The sequence below is a fragment of the Balaenoptera acutorostrata genome, chromosome 9 (genome assembly GCF_949987535.1).
Source record: "Balaenoptera acutorostrata chromosome 9, mBalAcu1.1, whole genome shotgun sequence".
NCBI lineage: Eukaryota > Metazoa > Chordata > Mammalia > Artiodactyla > Balaenopteridae > Balaenoptera > Balaenoptera acutorostrata.
The window spans coordinates 58032980-58052458 of record NC_080072.1 but is presented as its reverse complement, the minus strand read 5'-3'; the positions used below and the strand labels follow the sequence as shown (position 1 = coordinate 58052458).

Genomic DNA, 19479 nt, shown 5'->3' with positions numbered 1-19479 from the left:
CAATCATAATTGGTAATTAGAAGGTCTAGATCAGTGGTTGGAATGTCTCAAGAGCTTTTTTAAAAATACAGATGCATCAGATTTCAGCTCAAGTCCCCAGAAAAACAGATTTAATTGGTTTTTCTGGGCATCAAGATTAGGGTTTTGTCTGTTTGTTTGTTTTGTTTGTTTTTTTAACTTTTTATTTTATATTTGAGTATAGCCAATTAACAATGTTGTGATAGTTTCAGGTGCACAGCAAAGCAACTGAGTCATACATATGCATGTATCCATTCTCCCCCAGACTCCCCTCCCATCCAGGCTGCCACATAACATTGAGCAGAGGTCCCTGTACTATACAGTAGGTTCTTGTTGGTTATCCTTTTTAAATATAGCAGTGTGTACATGTCAATCCCAAACTCCCTAACTATTCCTTCCCTTCACCCTCCCCAACCCCCGTAACCATAAGTTCATTCTCTTAAGTCTGTGAGTCTGTTTCTGTTTTGTAAATATGTTCATTTGTATCATTTCTTTTTAGATTCTGCATATAAGCGATACCATACGATATTTCTCTTTCTCTGTCTAACTTACTTCACTCAGTATGACAATCTCTAGGTCCGTGGTCCATCAGTGTTGCTGCAAATGGCATTATTTCATTCTTTGTTATGGCTGAATTATATTCCATTGTATATATGTACCACACCTTCTTTATCCATTCCTCTGTCAATGGACATTTAGGTTGCTTCCATGTCTTGGCTATTGTAAACAGTGCTGCAGTGAACATTGGGGTGCATGTATTCTTTCGGACCATGGTTTTCTCCAGGTATATGCCCAGGAGTGGGATTGCAGGGTCATATGGTAGCACTATTTTTAGTTTTTTAAGGAATCTCCGTACTGTTCTCCATAGTGGCTGTACCAATTTATATTCCATTCCCACCAACAGTGTAGGAGTGTTCCCTTCTCTCCGCACCCTCTCCAGCGTTTATTGTTTCTGAATTTTTTGATGATAGCCATTTTGATTGGTGTGAGGTGATATCTCACTGTAGTTTTGATTTGCATTTCTCTAATCATTAGTGATGTCGAACATCTTTTCGTGTGCCTCTTGGCCATCCATGTGTCCTCCTTGGAAAAATGTCTATTCAGGTCTTCTGCCCATTTTTTGATTGGGTTATTTGTTTTGATGATATTAAGCCTCATGAGCTGTTTGTAAATTTTGGAGACTAATCCCTTGTCGGTCACATCATTTGCAAATATTTTCTCCCAATCTGTGGGTTGTCTTTTTGTTTTGTTTATGTTTCCTTTGCTGTGCAAAAGATTTTGAGTTTAATTAGGTCCCATTTGTTTATTTTTATTTTTATTTCCATTACTCTGGGAGACAGGTCGGAAAAGATATTGCTGTGATTTATGTCAGAGAGTGTTCTGTCTATGTTTTCCTCTGGGAGTTTTATAGTGTTCTGTCTCACATTTAGGTCTTTAATCCATTTTGAGCTTATTTTTGTGTATGGTGTTAAAGAATGATCTAATTTCATTTTTTTACATGTAGCTGTCCAGTTTTGCCAGCACCATTGTCGAAGAGACAGTCTTTCCACTATTGTATAGTCTTGCCTCCTTTGTCGTAGATTAATTGACCGTAAGTGCGTGGGTTTATATCTGGGCTTTCTATCCTGTTCCATTGATCTATAGTTCTATTTTTGTACCAGTACCATACTGTGTTGATGACTGTAGCTTTGTAGTATAGTCTGAAGTCAGGGAGCATGATTTATCCAGATCCATTTTTCTTTCTCAAGATTGCTTTGGCTCTTCGGGGTCTTTTGTGTCTCCATACAAATTTTAAGATTTTTTGTTCTAGTTCTGTGAAAAACTGGCTTTGGTAATTTGATAGGGATTGCATTGAATCAAGATTGTTTTTTGAAGTATTGATACCATAGATTATTCTATGCAGCCAAGATTGAGAACCACTCTAGGTCACTTGTTATCCAAGTGTTGTCCTTGGACCAGGAGCGTCAGCATCACCTGGCAACTTGTAGCAATATAAACTCTCAGGCCTACCCTAAGACCTACTGAAGCAGAAATTCTGAGGGTGGGGTCCAGCAAGCTGTGTTTTATCAAGCCCTAGGTGATTCTAATTGTGCTAAAGTTTTAGAACCACTGCTCTAGATCATCTAAGCATTTCTAACAAAGCCTCCTTTAACTCAGGTTTAACCTTTTAGGATCCACAGTGTTATGTGTTATCATTTTTTGTAACCTAAAATGGAGTGAAAAAGTATCCTGATTGACCATCAAAGCTTATAAACGACTCTCCCCTTTCCACTAAGGAGGGGCTGTAGATAAAGCATAAGACAGAAAAAAGCAGCTGTTAAGTGGTAGGAAGTGACACTTGCAGAGATAACAAGTGGAAGAAGGAAGGTGTATCAGGAACAGCCACCAAGAATGAAATGACCTTGTATAGAGAGGCAAAAACCAATCAGATAACAGTGACATTAAAGGTACAAAACTTCTATTTGGAGCATATGGTAGTGTTTTGTGGGTTTATGGGACCATTGATCATCTGTGCTGTACTTGTTAGTTTTGAAGAGTGCACACATGCAGCACAACAGAAAGTGGGCCATGGAGTCAAATTGTGTTGGTTAAAACCAGCTTTGGTATGCTGCTCTGTACTAGTTACTTAACTTGTCTAAGCTTCAGTTTCTTCCACTGTAAATGAAGTGAAATCACCTGCCTTATAGAGTAGATAGCACCACTTGCTATCTCCTTATAGCATAGCAAGAATGAAATAAAACGTGTAAAGTGACTCATGGACAACTAGTTTCAATAAACTTTTTAAAAATTCTATTTTGATAAAATTCAGTACACATAACATGAAATTTACTTTTAGTGATATTATATAAACAACACCACTATACAGTTCCAGAACATTTTTATCACCGCAAAAGGAAACCCCATACCTGTGATGCAGTCATTTGCCATTCCCTCCTCTCCCCAGCCCTTGGCAGCCACTTTTCTGCTTTCTGTATCTATGGATTTGCCTAGTCTGGATATTTCATAGAAAAGAAATCATACCATATGTGGCCTTTTTTTGTTTGTTTGTTTGTTTTTGGCTGCGTTGGGTCTTCGTTGTTGCACACGGGTTTTCTCTGGTTGTGTCCAGCGGGGGCTACTCTTTGTTGCAGTGCGTGGGCTTCTCATTGCGGTGGCTTCTCTTGTTGTGGAGCCTGGGCTCTAGGCGCACAGGTTTCAGTGGTTGCAGCACACGGGCTCAGTAGTTGTGGCTCATGGGCTCTAGAGCACAGGCTCAGTAGTTGTGGTGCACAGGCTTAGTTGCTGCGCGGCGTGTGGGATCTTCCCAGACCAGGGGTCAAACCCATGTCCCCTGCATTGGCAGGCAGATTCTTAACCACTGCGCCACCAGCGAAGTCCTGGCCTTTTGTATTTGTCTTTTTTCATTTAACATCATGTTTTCAAGGTTCATTTATATTGTAGGATATATTAGTACTTTGTTCCTCTTAATGGCTGAATAATATTCCATTGTATGGATATACCACATCTCGTTTATCCATTAATCCATTGGTGAACATTTGGATTGTTTCTACTTTTTGGCTACTATGAAAAATGCTGCTTTGAACATCCACATACAGGGAGTTTTTTGAACACTTGTTTTCATTTCTTTGGTGTTTGTACTCAGGAGTGGAAATGCTGGGTCATATGATAATTCTATTTTTTTTTTTTTTTTGATAATTCTGTTTTTAACTTTTTAAGGTATCACCAGACTTTTTCACAGCAACTGCATGATTTTACATTCCCACCAGCATGTGCAAGGAGTTTCTCCACATCCTCACCAACACATGTTATTGTCTATTTAAAAAATTATAGCCATCAAAAAATTTTTTAAGTATTTTTAAGTAAAAATTTTAAGTATTTTAAGTATTTTGATTAGTGATCTTAACTTTTTTTTAAGGTAGTAGTTCTTAATCAGGAGTTCACATAATAATTACTTGTAGAACTTTTAAATATACTCCTGACCGGAACCCTCCCTAGATTTTCTGAATGGAAGTCAACAGAGGTAAAGCCCAGAATTAATACTCCTCCTTAAGAATCATTGCCTAATGTAGTGGTTCTCAAAGTTTGATCTGGGGCCCTCTGAGACCCTTTCAGAGAAGTCCTTTGAGATGAAGACTATTTTCATAATAATACTAAGCCACTATTTGTCTTTTTCATTTTTATTCTCTCTAGAGTATACAGTGAAGTTTTCCAAAGTCTTTATAACATGTGATAGCGGAACAGATTGAATGCATAAGCAGATGAGAACCCAGCTGTCTTCTATTAAGCCAGATATGAAGGAGATTTACAAAAATGTAAAACAGTGCCACTCCTCTTATGAATTTTTATTAAAAAGATGTTTTTATGACATAGGATGGGTTTATCGTTTTTAAATGAGTTAATAAATTTTTTAAAATTTTATCAGTTTTAATGATAAATATTGGTAGACATAACCTAGATAAACAAAATCTCTTGCACTGACTGAAAGTATAAAGAGGTCTTGAGGCCAACCAAATCAGAACTGTAGACCTTTGGAAAGAAAGGAGACGCACACAAAAAAAAACGAACAAAACTCTTACCCATTTGTTGAACACTTACCATATAGTTAATATTACATTAAACTTTTTACATATTGTTTCATCTTTATAATAACCTCATGACAAATACATACTTAATAACTTCATTTTCACACGGGAAAATTTAATCTCAAAGAAGTTAACTTGGCTAGTTCATAAGTGGAGGGGCCAGAATTTCAATTTAGGTCTTTAGAGTACAGGCTTAACTTAATCACTGTGATGACCTTTAAAAAGTATGGGTCATCAGTACAGGACTTGAGCCCAGGAAATTGTTGATAGTTCAATGCCATAATGACTCATCTACTGCTACAGTATCAGGCCTCAGAAAAACTTTGAAATCTTTGTAGACTTAAAATAACATGTAAATACCATGTGGTGCATGTACCTAAATTAAAGTTCTCACATGGTCTCTTTCATGTTCCTCAGTACAAGGACTGCTAAATATGAGAAATACAAGAGGGATAATCTAGGCATGAATAGATGCAGTTGACAAAATGTATACCTTTTTTTTTTTTAATATATATATATATTTTTTTAACAGATTATTTTATTTATTTATTTATTTATTTATTTATGGCTGTGTTGGGTCTTAGTTTCTGTGCGAGGGCTCTCTCTAGTTGTGGCAAGCAGGGGCCACCCCTCATCGCGGTGCACGGGCCTCTCACCGTCGCGGCCTCTCTTGTCGCGGAGCACAGGCTCCAGATGCGCAGGCTCAGCAATTGTGGTTCACGGGCCCAGTTGCTCCGCGGCATGCGGGATCCTCCCAGACCAGGGCTCGAACCCGTGTCCCCTGCATTGGCAGGCAGATTCTCAACCACTGTGCCACCAGGGAAGCCCCGTATACCTTTTTTAAAAGGTGATTTTAGTATCTTGTTAAAAATGTGAGGACAAATACACAGTTAGAAAGAACAATTAGCAAACTTTGACCCTTGAGAAAAATGTTATTTTCTGGGACTTCCCTGGTGGCACAGTGGTTAAGAATCTGCCTGCCAGTGCAGGGGACACGGGTTTGATTCCTAGTCCGGGAAGATCCCACATGCCATGGAGCAACTAAGCCCATGCGCCACAACTACTGAGCCTGTGCTCTACAGCCCTCGAGCCACAACTACTGAGCCCAAGTGCCACAACTACCGAAGCCCGCAGGCCTAGAGCCCGTTCTCCGCACCGAGAGAAGCCCGTGCACCGCAGCAAAGAGTAGCTCCCACTCGCCACAACTAGAGAAAGCCCACACGCAGCAATGAAGACCCAACACAACCTAAATAAATAAATAATTTTCTTTAAAAATGTTGTTTTCTAAATTCAGTCAGTCCTCTGAAGAGTCCATCATTACAGGAATGATGAAATAGCAATACTTGTCTTAACATGTTGGTATCCACTCTGGCAGAAGCCAGAGAGACAGGTGCTTCTCTGTTTACATAGAATAAGACTAAGGGAAATTGTTTTCATGTGGTAATACTTCAGTTTCTCAAAAAGTAAAATCTTTGCTAACTAAAGATGTTCATCTGATCTAGTCCTTTTCAAAGAAGTACTTGTTGCCTACAGAGCAAAAACTAATATATGGGCAGTCTTTTCAAAAAACTGATTCTTTTATCTCTTAGTGCCTTCTGTGAAAAATTATTTCAGGGAATAGCAGAATTTTTTGCTTAGTAATTGATATTCTGTTTACCACCTTCCTCTTACTCCTCTATCCTCACCCCCTTCCCAGTGCTGTTTCAAAGGTTCAAAGTTTGGGGATCAGCATATTTTATAGAAAATGAGTTAGTTATTTGACAAATTTTAATTGTCTAGTGTATGTCGTGCACCGGGTTAAGAACTGAGGGTACTATAATGAACCAAAAAATAGATAAGGTCACTCATGAAATTTACAGTCTAGTGAAAGAGATGGACATTAAACAAATAATTACATCTGTATATGTCATTTATTTTAATTTTAAGAGGCTCTATGAACAGTCGTACATGGTGTTATTAAAGACCCTAATGGGAGGATTGACCTGGAAGGTTGGAAGAAGACTGAAGCCAGTGTGAGGGGTCAGGGGAGGCATGAGTTCTGTTTGTGACAAGTGAAAGGACTAAGTAGGCGGATGTATGCTTCTGCAGCTTAGAGAAGAAGTCTGGGCAGGAGATACAAATTTATGAATTGTGTGCCAATAGGTAATTAATTGAAAATTAATTAATTGACTGAAGTGAGATCATGTAAGGAGAGTGTATACAGTGAGAAAAGAGATTCTAGGGCTGCGGTTCAAAGAGTGCTAGTGTTTAATGAATAGCTAGTGTATGAAGAAGGAGACAGAGGTGGAGATCAGATAAATAGGAAAACTAGGAGAATACAGTGTTAAATATTCCAAGAGGAGAGAGTATTTCAAGGAGTATTAAATAAAATTCAGACTCTCTTTACCATGGCTTACGAGGAAGACCCTACGTGTTGTGATCCCTTCCAAACTCTTTGACCTCATCTCTTACCATTCGTCTTGCTGCTGGCCTACTTCTGTTCTTCAAACTTGTCAGGCTCTTTCCTGCCTTAGGACCTGTGTGCTTCGTATTCCCTTTGCTAAGTGTCCCTCCGCCAGTTCATATGCTCATCAGAGAAGAGTAGCCAACCCTCCAGTCCCTTTAGCAGGATTGTTGTCAGACTCTATCGAACTTTGAATCTCATTATACAATTAAGATTAAATTTCCTTGGACCTCAAATTCAGTTCTAAATCAGATACTTAGGACATGTTAAAGAAAATTAATTTTGCAGAAATGTTTAGCAATTGTGGTAAAGAAGAAATTTTTAGATTTTACAGTGCATCCTCGCTAAGACATCTTGTTAAGAGCTGATGAATGGTGGGTGAGAGCTACATAGCTTGATAAACCCTTTCACCAAGTGTACTGTTGCAAGATAAAGGAAAGGGGGAAAGCTGAAAAGGAGGTGTCTGGTGTCCACTCTGTTAGGCATGTAGAAACAATGAGTGACAAATATGTCACAGTATTGATAATCCAGTGGATACAAAGCAGTAGTAAAATAGATGATTGTTTTCTGGATGATGGGAATACCACTTGACAAAGACTGTTTTAAAAGTCAGTTTAAAGTTGTCTGTGAGTTCACTTCAGTTCAATGAATGTTCCCTGAATGACAGTGGGGAAGTGATAGGAGGTTGGGAGTGGGCGGCCTTAGGGAAAGTTGCTGATCCCCCTTATGCTGAACGATAAGTTCTTCCCCAGCTAAAAAGGCAGTAATTCCTCTTTTCTTTCAAAATATAAAGATTAGCTCTTAAATTTCAGGGCCAGAAGGAATAAATGGCAAAGCAATCAGTGACTATTTTATAATAATCCAATTGCCAATTTAGGGCTTCATAAAACTCCACACAAGGGAGAAAGTGACCTTTGTAGAACCTCTTTTTGGTAACTTTACTTTTTATTTTTAAAAAGCCATTTTTGTAGCTATCTTAGCTGATGTGTATTGAATGTACTTTTGTTATCTTAAACATCAACTCCAAGCTCATGGACTTTCCATATATAGCTTTCCTTTCTCCATAATTGGCACAAGAATGATTCTTAGTACTGAGTGTTTTCTTTTTCTGCTGGTCTCTTCTCACAGCAGTACTGGCCTTTCACCTGGTTTTGTATCTTATTTTAGTAATGGCCTTGTTCTCAGATCTTATTTTAACTATTGCTTGGGCCAAGACTGGCTGCAAATTGCTTTCATGTGTGTGAAAGACTGAGGAAAAAGAAGAAATCAGCATAAATTAAAATAATAGTGATTTCACATGGACCTAGAAACAAAATTATTGTAAAAGATACTACAGAATAATGCCAAACTGCCTGCACCTCCCACTCATGTAAGAATTTGAAGACCAGAAAGGCTAATTGTCTTGCTAAAGTTTACAAAATATTGATTAAAATTTATCTTCTCATTATTTGCATGAAAGCAACATATCCTAGGGAGCTATAATTTTAACACATAAAACAAATAAGCTATTCACAAGGAAGAGAAATATACCAAACTACTCACCCTAGTTACCTTTGAGAAGGCGGGGAGCGCATATTACAAATTTTTCTCTCTTATTTACTGGGTTTGTCCATGTTCAGTTATGAGCATCATTATTTTTTTTTTTTTTTAAAGGATTTTCTTATTTATTTATTTATTTATTTATTTATTTTTGGCTGTGTTGGGTCTTCGGTTCGTGCGAGGGCTTTCTCCAGTTGCGGCAAGCGGGGGCCACTCTTCATCGCGGTGCGGGGACCGCTCTTCATCGCGGTGCGCGGGCCTTTCTCTATCGCGGCCCCTCCCGTCGCGGGGCACAGGCTCCAGACGCGCAGGCTCAGCAATTGTGGCTCACGGGCCCAGCTGCTCCGCGGCATGTGGGATCCTCCCAGACCAGGGCTCAAACCCGTGTCCCCTGCATTAGCAGGCAGACTCTCAACCACTGCGCCACCAGGGAAGCCCCTGAGCATCATTATTTTAATATCATAATGAAGGCTGTGATCATTGGAGTCAGAGCTAGATTTGAATCTGGCCTCTACCACTTGTTAGGCTATGACTCTGACTTTTGGAAAAGCTTCTTAACCTCTCTGAACTTCAATTTCTTAGACTGAAAAATAGAAGTAACAATTTATCCTTTATTGAGTTATAATAACTTGAGTTAACTGTAAGGTTCTCACATCTAATGCCTGGCCCACAAGGAGCACTTGCTAATGGTAGCCACTATCACTACTACTACTTTCACTACTTTATTATAGAACACTGGACGCTGATGTGGGGTGATCTTTATTGAATGATTTAAACATTTATCTGCTTAACAACTTGATGCTAAATTAGGCAATTTGTCAACATACCTTCCAGCTTATTTTATCTTTTTGTTAATTTAGAGAAAGCACCATGTCCATTGATTTTTACTTACCCTATTAGAATAATACTTAACTTTTGGGTACCACAATTAGAATCTGATCCTTACTAAAATAAAAATCCTTGATCCTCTTCTATATTTTATACAAGAGAGTTTACCCTATATTGATAGAGAAAATCATTAACCATTGTTAAATAAAAAATCCCTATTGCTAAACATCTTGGAGCTCCCTCCCTATCCATGTGAGAAGTAGGTACCCTTGTGACTTGAATCTGTAGTTCTTTTTAGATACCGCTGTTTTCTCTGTATCTAGTACCTTAATACACATATAATGTGTCTCTTTTGAACAGCAATCCCATTGGCCTCCTTGTATTTCAGGATGATAACTGCCCATTTCTTAGAAGTCTTCCTCAGAGCCTCCAAAGTAAATTCCACCTATGCCATGGAGTTTCTATTTATGCCCTGGAAAATTTCAATAGAATATTCTTTGTTGTTAGTGAACATCTGTATGTACAATTTCCTGTGATGCAGTGCCTGAAAAGAATGTCATTTTATTTATTTAAATATACTATTGCCAACCTACCTAGAGATTGCATAGTCATAGATTAGAAGCTCAAGGTCCTGTAATTTTTGAATTTATTGTTTGGGGCAGACCTAAATTGTTTGACCCATTTTATTTATTGAGTAACAGCCACAGTAAAATATACCTGAGTATTTTTCTGTACATTATTTGTAATGTTACTGTTTATAAGGATGTTGTGCTTTTCCAGTTTACAACTGAAGAAGCCTGTCATCCTCATTATTATTCATTCAACTTGAGCACCTGTTTTATCTTAGGCACCGGAGTTGCAAAGATGAATAAAACATTATTCCTACTGTAGAAAATTTCATAGTTTATTGAGGGAGAAAGATACAAAATGCACAATTATAATTCTAAGTGATACAGTCTGTATAATAAATGTATAAACAAAGTGTTACAGTCATAGAAAGGAGGGAACAATAAATTTGGGGGTGTATGGTAAGGTTACAAAGAGAAAGTGACATTTAAGTCAAGTCTTGAAGGATGGATGGGAATTTGCCATTTGGAGAGAGAGGAACAAATGATGGGCACTACAGAGAGGGGACAGCCAATGAAAAAGCCTAAAGGCATGTGGGGCATGTAAGGAGAGTATCCTCAGTGTGCTGGAGAAAAGGCTTTGTGAAGGAAGGTCCAGTCAAAGTTAGAAGTTTGAATTTTAACCTTTGAGTAGGGGAGAACCATTGAAGATTTTTAAATTAGGGCTGATATAATCAGATTTGAGTTTGAGAACTTATAGTCGTTTGGGACTGGAGGAAGAAAGGCAGGTGGCAGACACAAGAGTTGACACTAAGACAATATTTGTGGAAATAAAGAAGAGTCTTTAGATCTGCAAGTGTTTTCCTAGGTATAAACAATATAATTCTGTGATCAATATGATAGGGAAGTGTGTGGGCGGTGAGGGAGGTATGGGGATCTGGTTTGGGTGACGAGATGGGTTAACTGAGATTAACAGAGCTGGGGAAAATATACTGTTCATTATTTTGTTTTTGCTTGTTTTGGGGAGCAAGGCAAGAGTTTTCGTTTTGGACAAGGTAAGGTCAGTGTGTTTAGGAACATTCTAGTAGGCAAGTCTGGATCTGAATCTTGGGAGAGAGGTTATCATAGTAATATTTTGAATTCTTACGGTTTGTTTTTCCATTAAAAACTAAGATTCTCGGAGGTTAACTGATCATGGTCTCAGCAAGGTGGCTGTAGAACCAAAACATAAATTCCTAAGCTTCTTACCAACTAGGCCTTAACTGAAATGGCCTTTGAAAGAAAAAATAAATCTCATGATTTCCACTATAATTGTTTACTGTTTAGTTTCCCAGACTATCTTTACTTAAAAAAAAAAACAACAAAACAAACAAAAAAAAACCTGGTATGTACATCTACAATCTGTTTTCTGTACTGTTTTCTGATCTTGATATTATTTGACTGATGACAAATGAAGAGTGTTGAGGATAACAGCTAAGGAGCCCCAAACTTCTTGTTTTGTTCAGCAAAACCTTAAAATTCAAAGATTACTTGGTCCTCGGGACTTCCCTGGTGGCTCAGTGGTTAAGAATCCGCCTGCTGATGCAGGAGACATGGGTTTGATCCCTGGTCCGGGAAGATCCTACATGCTGCAGAGCAGCTAAGCCCATGTGCCACAACTACTGACCCTGCGCTCTAGAGCCTGCGCGCCACAACTACTGAGCCCCAATGGCACAACTACTGAAGCCCGCGGGCCTAGAGCCCATGCTCAGCAACGAGAGAAGCCACTGCGATGAGAAGCCCACACACCGCAACAAAGAGTAGCCCCAGCTCACTGCAACTAGAGAAAGCCCGCACACAACAACGAAGACCCAGTGCAGCCAAAAATAAATTAAATAAATACATTTCAAAAAAAAAAGGTTACATGGTCCTCAGGAAATATTCATTACTTCATATATGCTTGATCTAATCTTGTTGCCCTCTTCTCATGTGAAGGAGACTTAAGTGTTAAAGAATGAAGGTGTCATGTTTGCTTCCCTGCAGAAATTTAAAAATAAGAATGTTTTTTCCATTTATGTTGTTGAGCTATAGTCCTTGAAAACCAGAGAGTAAAGCAGACAGTTCTTCAAAATCCACCCCACCCCCCAAATGTCAGGGGTCATTGAGCATTGATTAAAACTCCTAGGTGGGCGTAAAGGACTTGAGTAGGCCTAACAAGGCAAATCACCATACATATCTGATATTTTTTTTTCATATATTTAGAAAATGATTGACTTGCCTTATCCACATGAAATTCTGGTTTTAACTGTTACTATCTAGATTCTCTGTGTGGCTTCTTGGGCTGTGGTATTTTTCCTTCACTTTGTTCTCAATTGCTGTGAAATGTAGTTGCCTGCTATTTAAGGCAGCTGCAGTAGAGTGCATCAGAAGTGGTTATAATTCTATATTTAGTAAGCCATAGGGTTTGTAAAGCATTTGCAAATTCCTTTGGAATAAAATGGTTTCTATAAATGTAACATTTTTAATGAAACTATTATAATCACCCATTAAAGAAATGTAGCAGCTAATATGTGTGGATTTGTGGACAAGACAGAGGCGCAGAACTTTTTTTTTTCCTTAAGAGCTTACTGAATATTTTAAATACTTAAAATTAATCATGTGAATCCTATTTTTACACTTAATCTTGAATTGCAGAGCTTTTACTCAAGTGTTTACCTTTGGTCCAACATTCCGAGCAGAGAATTCTCAGAGCCGGAGACACCTGGCAGAGTTTTATATGGTAGAAGCAGAGATTTCTTTTCTTGAGAGCCTTCAAGATCTCATGCAGGTAGGTACTCAGGTTTTAAAATAGTTTCTAAATATCAGGCATCTGTGCCATTAAAATGCTTCTGTATACATTTTTACCTCCGACATCTGTGCCTTACAGGTGTTCATAGAATGAAGAAGATGGAGAACTACTTAATTTAATAAACATCTACTGAATGCTGTTAGTGTAATAGTTTTTAAAGTTCAGGAGTCAACAGATTTAAGTTCATGTCCAAGCTCTGCCATTAACTTTGTTATGATGTTACCTAACCTTAGTGATCTTTAGCTTCCTCAGCTATAAAACGAGAATAATAGTAGCTATTTCATTAGGTTATTGTGAGAAGTAAATGAAAGATTATGTATGTATAATATAAAGCATCTAGTATGGAGTCTGGCACAAAGCAGGCTTAGTAAATAGTAGCTCTTGATATTTGCTAGGCAAATAAACAAAACGTCTTTATAGTTAGAGAAACATGTCTGTAGCTATAGTATTAGAAAGCATCCACAGGAGCTGTCAGAGCTCGGGGACAGGGATGAAGTTGGAGATATAGTCAAGAGTCAGCTCATGAAAGAAAGACTGTATTTAAATGCCATGCTGAGGAGTTTGAACTTAATCCAAAAGGTAAAGGAGAAAGTTCTCAGCTGGGAAAGGCCATGGTCAGAGTTATATTTTAGAAGTATCTCTCTAGCAGCATTATGAAAAATGATTTAGAGGGAGATAAAAATAGGGGTGGGAGCCTTTTCAGGAGGCTGTGGCCATAAATCCATATAGAGCACACAAGTCTGGAGATGGATGGACCAGGATTTGATTCTTAGCTCCATCACTTACTGGCTGTGTGACCTAAGACATGGGACTTAATTTCTCTGAGTCTCAGTTTTCTCATCTATAAAATGGGAATAATAATTCCTATTTCATAGGTTAATTCATAGGATTAGGCAGATAATATATATAAGGCACTTAGCATAGTTCATGACACTTAGTAAGCACCCAGAATGTGTTAACTGTTGTTAGGAATTCTCTATCCACTACCATTTTGGTTAATATCTTAGTTTGGAATTCTAATTACAGGATGTTTATTTTAGCAATTTTCATCAACTCTTACTTCTTTCATTCTGCTCTTATTCACCCAGTAAATGACCCAATTCCACTTAAACAGAAATACCATGTATACTCCCAAATAGAATGGAGTCACAATTTTATTATCCTGTCTTAGGTTGGATTTCCTAGTAAATAAACCCTAAAGCAGAGATTTGTGTGCAGGTATTACTGGGGAATGCTCTCAAGAGAAATATCTGTAAGGAAAGGAAGAAAGCAGCATTGGGCAGAGGGACAAGTTAAACTGTGATGCGTTTACAGACAGAGACCTTAGCCAATTCCGTGAGAAACTTTGGAGCTAGAATGGTCCTTCATAGTTGTCCCATAGGAGGGCAAGTGCCTCCTCCTGTGAGCCAGTCATTGGATGCGGGCTAGCTTGGGAAGGGGTGTAACCTTGGGTAAGGCAGTCCTCCTGGCCTGGGCAGTTCCAGAAGAGGGACCCAACTATGTACCATCAGCAGTTACTGTTCCTAGCGGATAAGGATCTTGGTCCTGAAGGGATGTTGTGGTCACACACCACAGTGTCCACTTACATATACCCCTTTAACATCTCCCACTGATTTCTCTAGACCAGTGTCCCCCAGGGGATATTTTTGGTGTCCCTACTAGGGAGTGGGTGGGGGAGTAGGGAAGATGGGTTGCTACTGGCATCTAGTGGGTAAAGGCTAGGGATGTTGTTCAGTATCCTGCAATGCACAGCCCCCTCCCCACCAGCAAAGAATTATCTGGCCAAACATGTCAGTAGGAACACTGTTGAGTTAATCCCTTTCTAGATTCAGAGGTTCAGAATCTGAGCCTCACCGAGTCAGTAAAATTCCTTAATCAGCTTCAGTTTGAGCTCACCACCCAATTCTTTATTATTCTTTCACTCAGGCAATGGGAGTATTGTAAAGAATGGAACCATACCTTTTACCTCCTATTTCTGCCTTGTCCCTGTCTCCGCTGCCCAATGTAATACCAGAGGGAAAGATTATAAGGATAATACATAGATTGTTAGAATTTATTAAACAATATAATCTTTGCTCTGTAATTATGTATTCTATAACTAAGTAATTCTTATTTATTTGGTACTCCACTGAGTGGTACTCAGGGCATACACTATTGAATAGTTTAATTAATTGGAATATAAACTTTTTCCTAAAGACAGAAGAAAAAGGTATATTCCTCCCAAAAATAAGCTCCTGCTTCTCTCAGTCTTCTCCCTTTGATAAATTGAATTCTGTGGAAATTATTATCTTGATGAAGAGCAGTCTCTTAAATATTAAATCAGAATATTGTAACAAAGGATATTTTCCTCTTATGAGGTATAAGCAATTAAATATTATTATTTTAGTGCTATTGAGAAATATATTTTTTAAAACATGAGGGTTATGTTAACCCTTCAGTTAAGTTTCTGTTTTATTATAAATATATTTATAGAGTGTAGTCTGAAAGTCAAGGTTAGAAAAGCCAGTGATATCCTTCTTCGAATGGAAATGTTCTGCCCATCAAAGACACTGCTGTAACAGCCCCAGTTGTCGAAGTCTTCATCCTACCGATTGTGTATTGTGTCCCTCAACAATGCAAGCATACTATCCAATCTACCTGTTCTTTTTTCCTCTCAATATACATTGGCTTTTTGCAGTGATTGAGGGATATAATGCTTCATAAATCATTCAGTTACTTAGTGATTTCTTTATCTCACTGCTAGATTGAAGGTGGTTATAGCCTCAAGGTAAAACATTTTTTTTTTTTTAAACTTTTATTTATTTATTTATTTATGGCTGTGTTGGGTCTTCGTTTCTGTGCGAGGGCTTTCTCTAGTTGCGGCAAGTGGGGGCCACTCTTCATCGCGGTGCGCGGGCCTCTCACTATTGCGGCCTCTCTTGTTGTGGAGCACAGGCTCCAGACGCACAGGCTCAGCAATTGTGGCTCACGGGCCTAGTCGCTCTGCGGCATGTGGGATCTTCTCAGACCAGGGCTCGAACCCGTGTTCCCTGCATTGGCAGGCAGATTCTCAACCACTGCGCCACCAGGGAAGCCCAAGGTAAAACATCTTCAGCCTCCTTTCGCTCTTCTTTCATCAAGTTATTCCTGACTTCTCTACAAAATATATGTATAATATAAAAATGCAAAGTATATATAAAAAGAAATAAAGGGCTTCCCTGGTGGCGCAGTGGTTGAGAATCTGCCTGCCAATGCAGGGGACGCGGGTTCGAGCCCTGGTCTGGGAAGATCCCACATGCCGCAGAGCAACTGGGCCCGTAAGCCACAACTACTGAGCCTGCGCGTCTGGGGCCTGTGCTCCGCAACGGTAGAGGCCGCGATAGTGAGAGGCCTGCGCACCGCGATGAAGAGTGGCCCCCGCTCGCCACAACTAGAGAAAGCCCTCGCACAGAAACGAAGACCCAGCACAGCCAAAATTAAATAAATAAATAAATAAATAAAATTTAAAAAAAAAAAAGAAATAAAAAATATTTTATATATGTACATAAATCTATCTGGTTGTCACTTGATAATTAAGTTCTTTCCTATATCTGACCATGTTAAATTACTCAGACGCTTATGCCCCACTGTGTTTCCAGTGTTGATAGGGTATCCAGTGATTCAGAGAGGAAAGGAAGATACCTGCCTGTGGGGCAGCCTGGTCTTAATCCATGTATGTGTCTTTATGAGGACACATCTGGAAATCACAATATGATTTCATTGACATCAAAACAAAAATTTTAGTTTGGATTAAAAATACTTTAGAAATATTTTTCATTCCAGTCACTTTTTTCTTCTGAGAACAAGTTTTTCCCATGAGACTTTTATGGACACCCCTGGTAGAACGAATTCTTATATACTGATTTGTGTCATTACTTTATACTTTAGCAAAGCAAAAGTGTATGTATTTAGATGTAGATAGATCTCATTGCTTCTCTAATCATAAAGTTTACTTTCATTTACCAATGACTGAATGAAGCACTTTTCAAAATGTTCCACTCTTCACAACTGATGTTTGTAGTGTGCTTCTCTGAGCTGGGCACTAAGCTAAGTCTTATACATGGATTATCTCATATAATTCTCACAACAATCCTGTAAGCTAGGTACTGTTAACTGTCCTGACTCTACAAGTGAATATACTGAAATTTAGAGAGGCATCAGTTTGTTTTAGCTGTTCATTTGACAGCCCACTTCAACACCAGTATTGAAACTGTTAACAGAAGGTTCAGACATTTTTCTTTCTTTTTTTTTTTAACCTTCTCTGAGAAGTTGTGATGCCCCCTCTAATCAATCTGGAAACTGAATTAACTTGCTGTAGTATATTCAGGAAGTAAGAGGCCTAATGGATTTATAGCCGTTGAAACCTGGAGAGCAGTCCTTGCAGGGCCCTAAACAGGTTTTTCATGAAGCTTACATGTCAGGCAATTCTGTATCATTTCTCTTAGGTTATGGAGGGCCTCTTCAAGACTACAACAATGACAGTTCTCTCAAATTGTCCTGAAGATGTTGAACTCTGTCACAAATTCATAGCTCCTGGCCAAAAGGTAATTAGCTTTGTGGATGAAGTCCTTTAAATATGTTAATTACATGTAAGGAATATAATTACATTTAATAAATTTTCTTTTTTCTCTTTTCTTACCAAGGACAGATTAGAACATATGCTAAAAAACAACTTTCTAATGTAAGTAGATATTATACTTTCTCTGAACTTTATTCATAATTTATCATCGTATTTATCACACTGTATTAAATTTTTTTGTTTGTATATCTGCTTATCACACTCCCTAGACTCAAGGAAAAACCGTATTTTAATTATTTTTATAGCTCTTATGTCTGGTTCATAGTTGATAATCAGTGTTTCATGAATAAATAAATGAATAAATCATAGCAAGATAATGATCATAGTAATTATTAACTATATTCCTACAATTCAGACTAATTCTTTAGTAATCAAAATCTGGCTTGATTAAAAAACATGCTTTTAAGATAGATACATGTAATGTCTTTCCCTCTGTTTTTCTCTATTTCAGTCTTCCTTCTTTTTCTTTACCTTCGCTTGCTAAAATCTGAAAATGTATTCTGAATTGTTTTTTTAGCCACTATTTTAAAACCTAAAGATCTGTATTTTAAATATAGCACGTACATTATTGCTTCATTTCCACTATAATCCTGTTCAAGTAGAACTTGATATTGGACTGGTTGTTTATTCAACCAACCATATTAATCAGATAGGCTCTTCTTTTCACAGTTTATTATGAAACACATATTGATATGGAAAAAACAACAAGCAACTTCTTATATGCAGTACAAATAATTCATATAAGACTTAGTATTCAGGGTATTTACAATGTGTAGAGGAAGTAAGTTTGATAATCTGAAGAAAAGAAAATTGTCTCTGAACATAAGTTAGTATCATTTTTCCCTTGCTATCTTAAGTTTAGGAAGTTTTTCTTCTAAGAGAATAAAGAATTCAACCTGTCCTTGAGAAGGGGAATAAGAAAAACCTGGCAGACTTGACTGAGCTGAGAATATCAGTTATCAGCCTAGACCTTCAGGCTACCAGTTAAAAATGATGAGTCGTTGAGCCTGACCCAGTAACAAGGCAGCAGCTGTGGGATCAGAAAAGGAGGAAATAGGAGCCCTGTGATAGAGAACCGAAGGGCAATGAAGTACAAGTGAAGGCTTTTGAGACTTTTCCTTTCACTTAAATGTATGTTGAATGTTTACTATGTGCCAGGCATTGTCCTAAAATCTAAAAACTGTTTAAAAACAGTGGACAAAGCAGATAAAATTCCATGCCTTTACTGAGCTTATATTTCTGGTGGAGGTAATAATAGCCAAGAGACAAGATAAATAAGTGAAACATAGTCTGTGAAAATGAGTAATACTTATGGGGAAAAAAACCAGAGAAGAGAAAGAAGATAAGATAAAGGAAGAATGAGGAGGTAGAAATTTTAGATAGCATGGCAGGGAAGATCTCACTGAGATGATTTTTGAGTAAAGATCTCAAGAAAGTAAAGTAAGAGAACTAGTTATATGGGTAAGTGGGAAAAGAATATTCCAGGCAGAGGGAATAACAAGTACAAAGACCCTGAGGTTGGAGCATGCCTGACATGTTCAAGTAATAGTGAAGAGTGAGTAAGGGAAGAGGATACGAAGATAAAGTAAGAAAGGATGAGGGAGGTGGGGAAATCAGGTGGGGCCTTGTAGGGCACTGTGAAGAGTTTGGATTTTTACTTGGGTGAGGTGGGGAAGCTGTTGAAGGGTTCTGTGCAGAGATCTGACAAGATCTCAATTGGATTTAATAGGATTGCTCTGGCTATCTGTTGAGAATAGGCTGTAGTGGGACAAGAGTGAGAGCAGCAAAGCAAGTAGGAGATTGTTACAGTCATCTAGGTGCAAGTAGATGGTGGTTTGAACCTTGTGTAAGTTAGGGTTCTCCAGAGAAACAAGACCAACATGATGTGTGTATATAAAGATTTATTTTAAGGAATTAGCTCACACAATTGTAGAGGCTGGGCAAGTTAAAAATCTGTTGGAGTGGTCCAGCAGGCTGGAGACTCAAGGAGGAGCCAAGTCAAAGGCAGTCTGCTGGAAGATTCCTTCTTTCTTGGAGGAGGCCAGTCTTTGTTCTAGCAGGGCCTTCAGCTGGTTGGA

General features: G+C 38.3%; 1 protein-coding gene across 6 annotated transcripts in view; it reads left to right on the top strand.

The window, feature by feature from the left end:
* NARS2 (asparaginyl-tRNA synthetase 2, mitochondrial) overlaps positions 1-19479 on the top strand; it is a 151544-nt gene that overhangs the window by 102962 nt on the left and 29103 nt on the right. For all 6 annotated transcript variants that reach the window (XM_007187599.2, XM_007187598.2, XM_057552089.1 and 3 more), the window contains 3 exons: positions 12651-12783; positions 17268-17366; positions 17466-17503. In XM_007187599.2, the coding sequence (XP_007187661.1) occupies positions 12651-12783; positions 17268-17366; positions 17466-17503 (270 nt within the window). The remainder of the gene's footprint in view (positions 1-12650; positions 12784-17267; positions 17367-17465; positions 17504-19479) is intronic.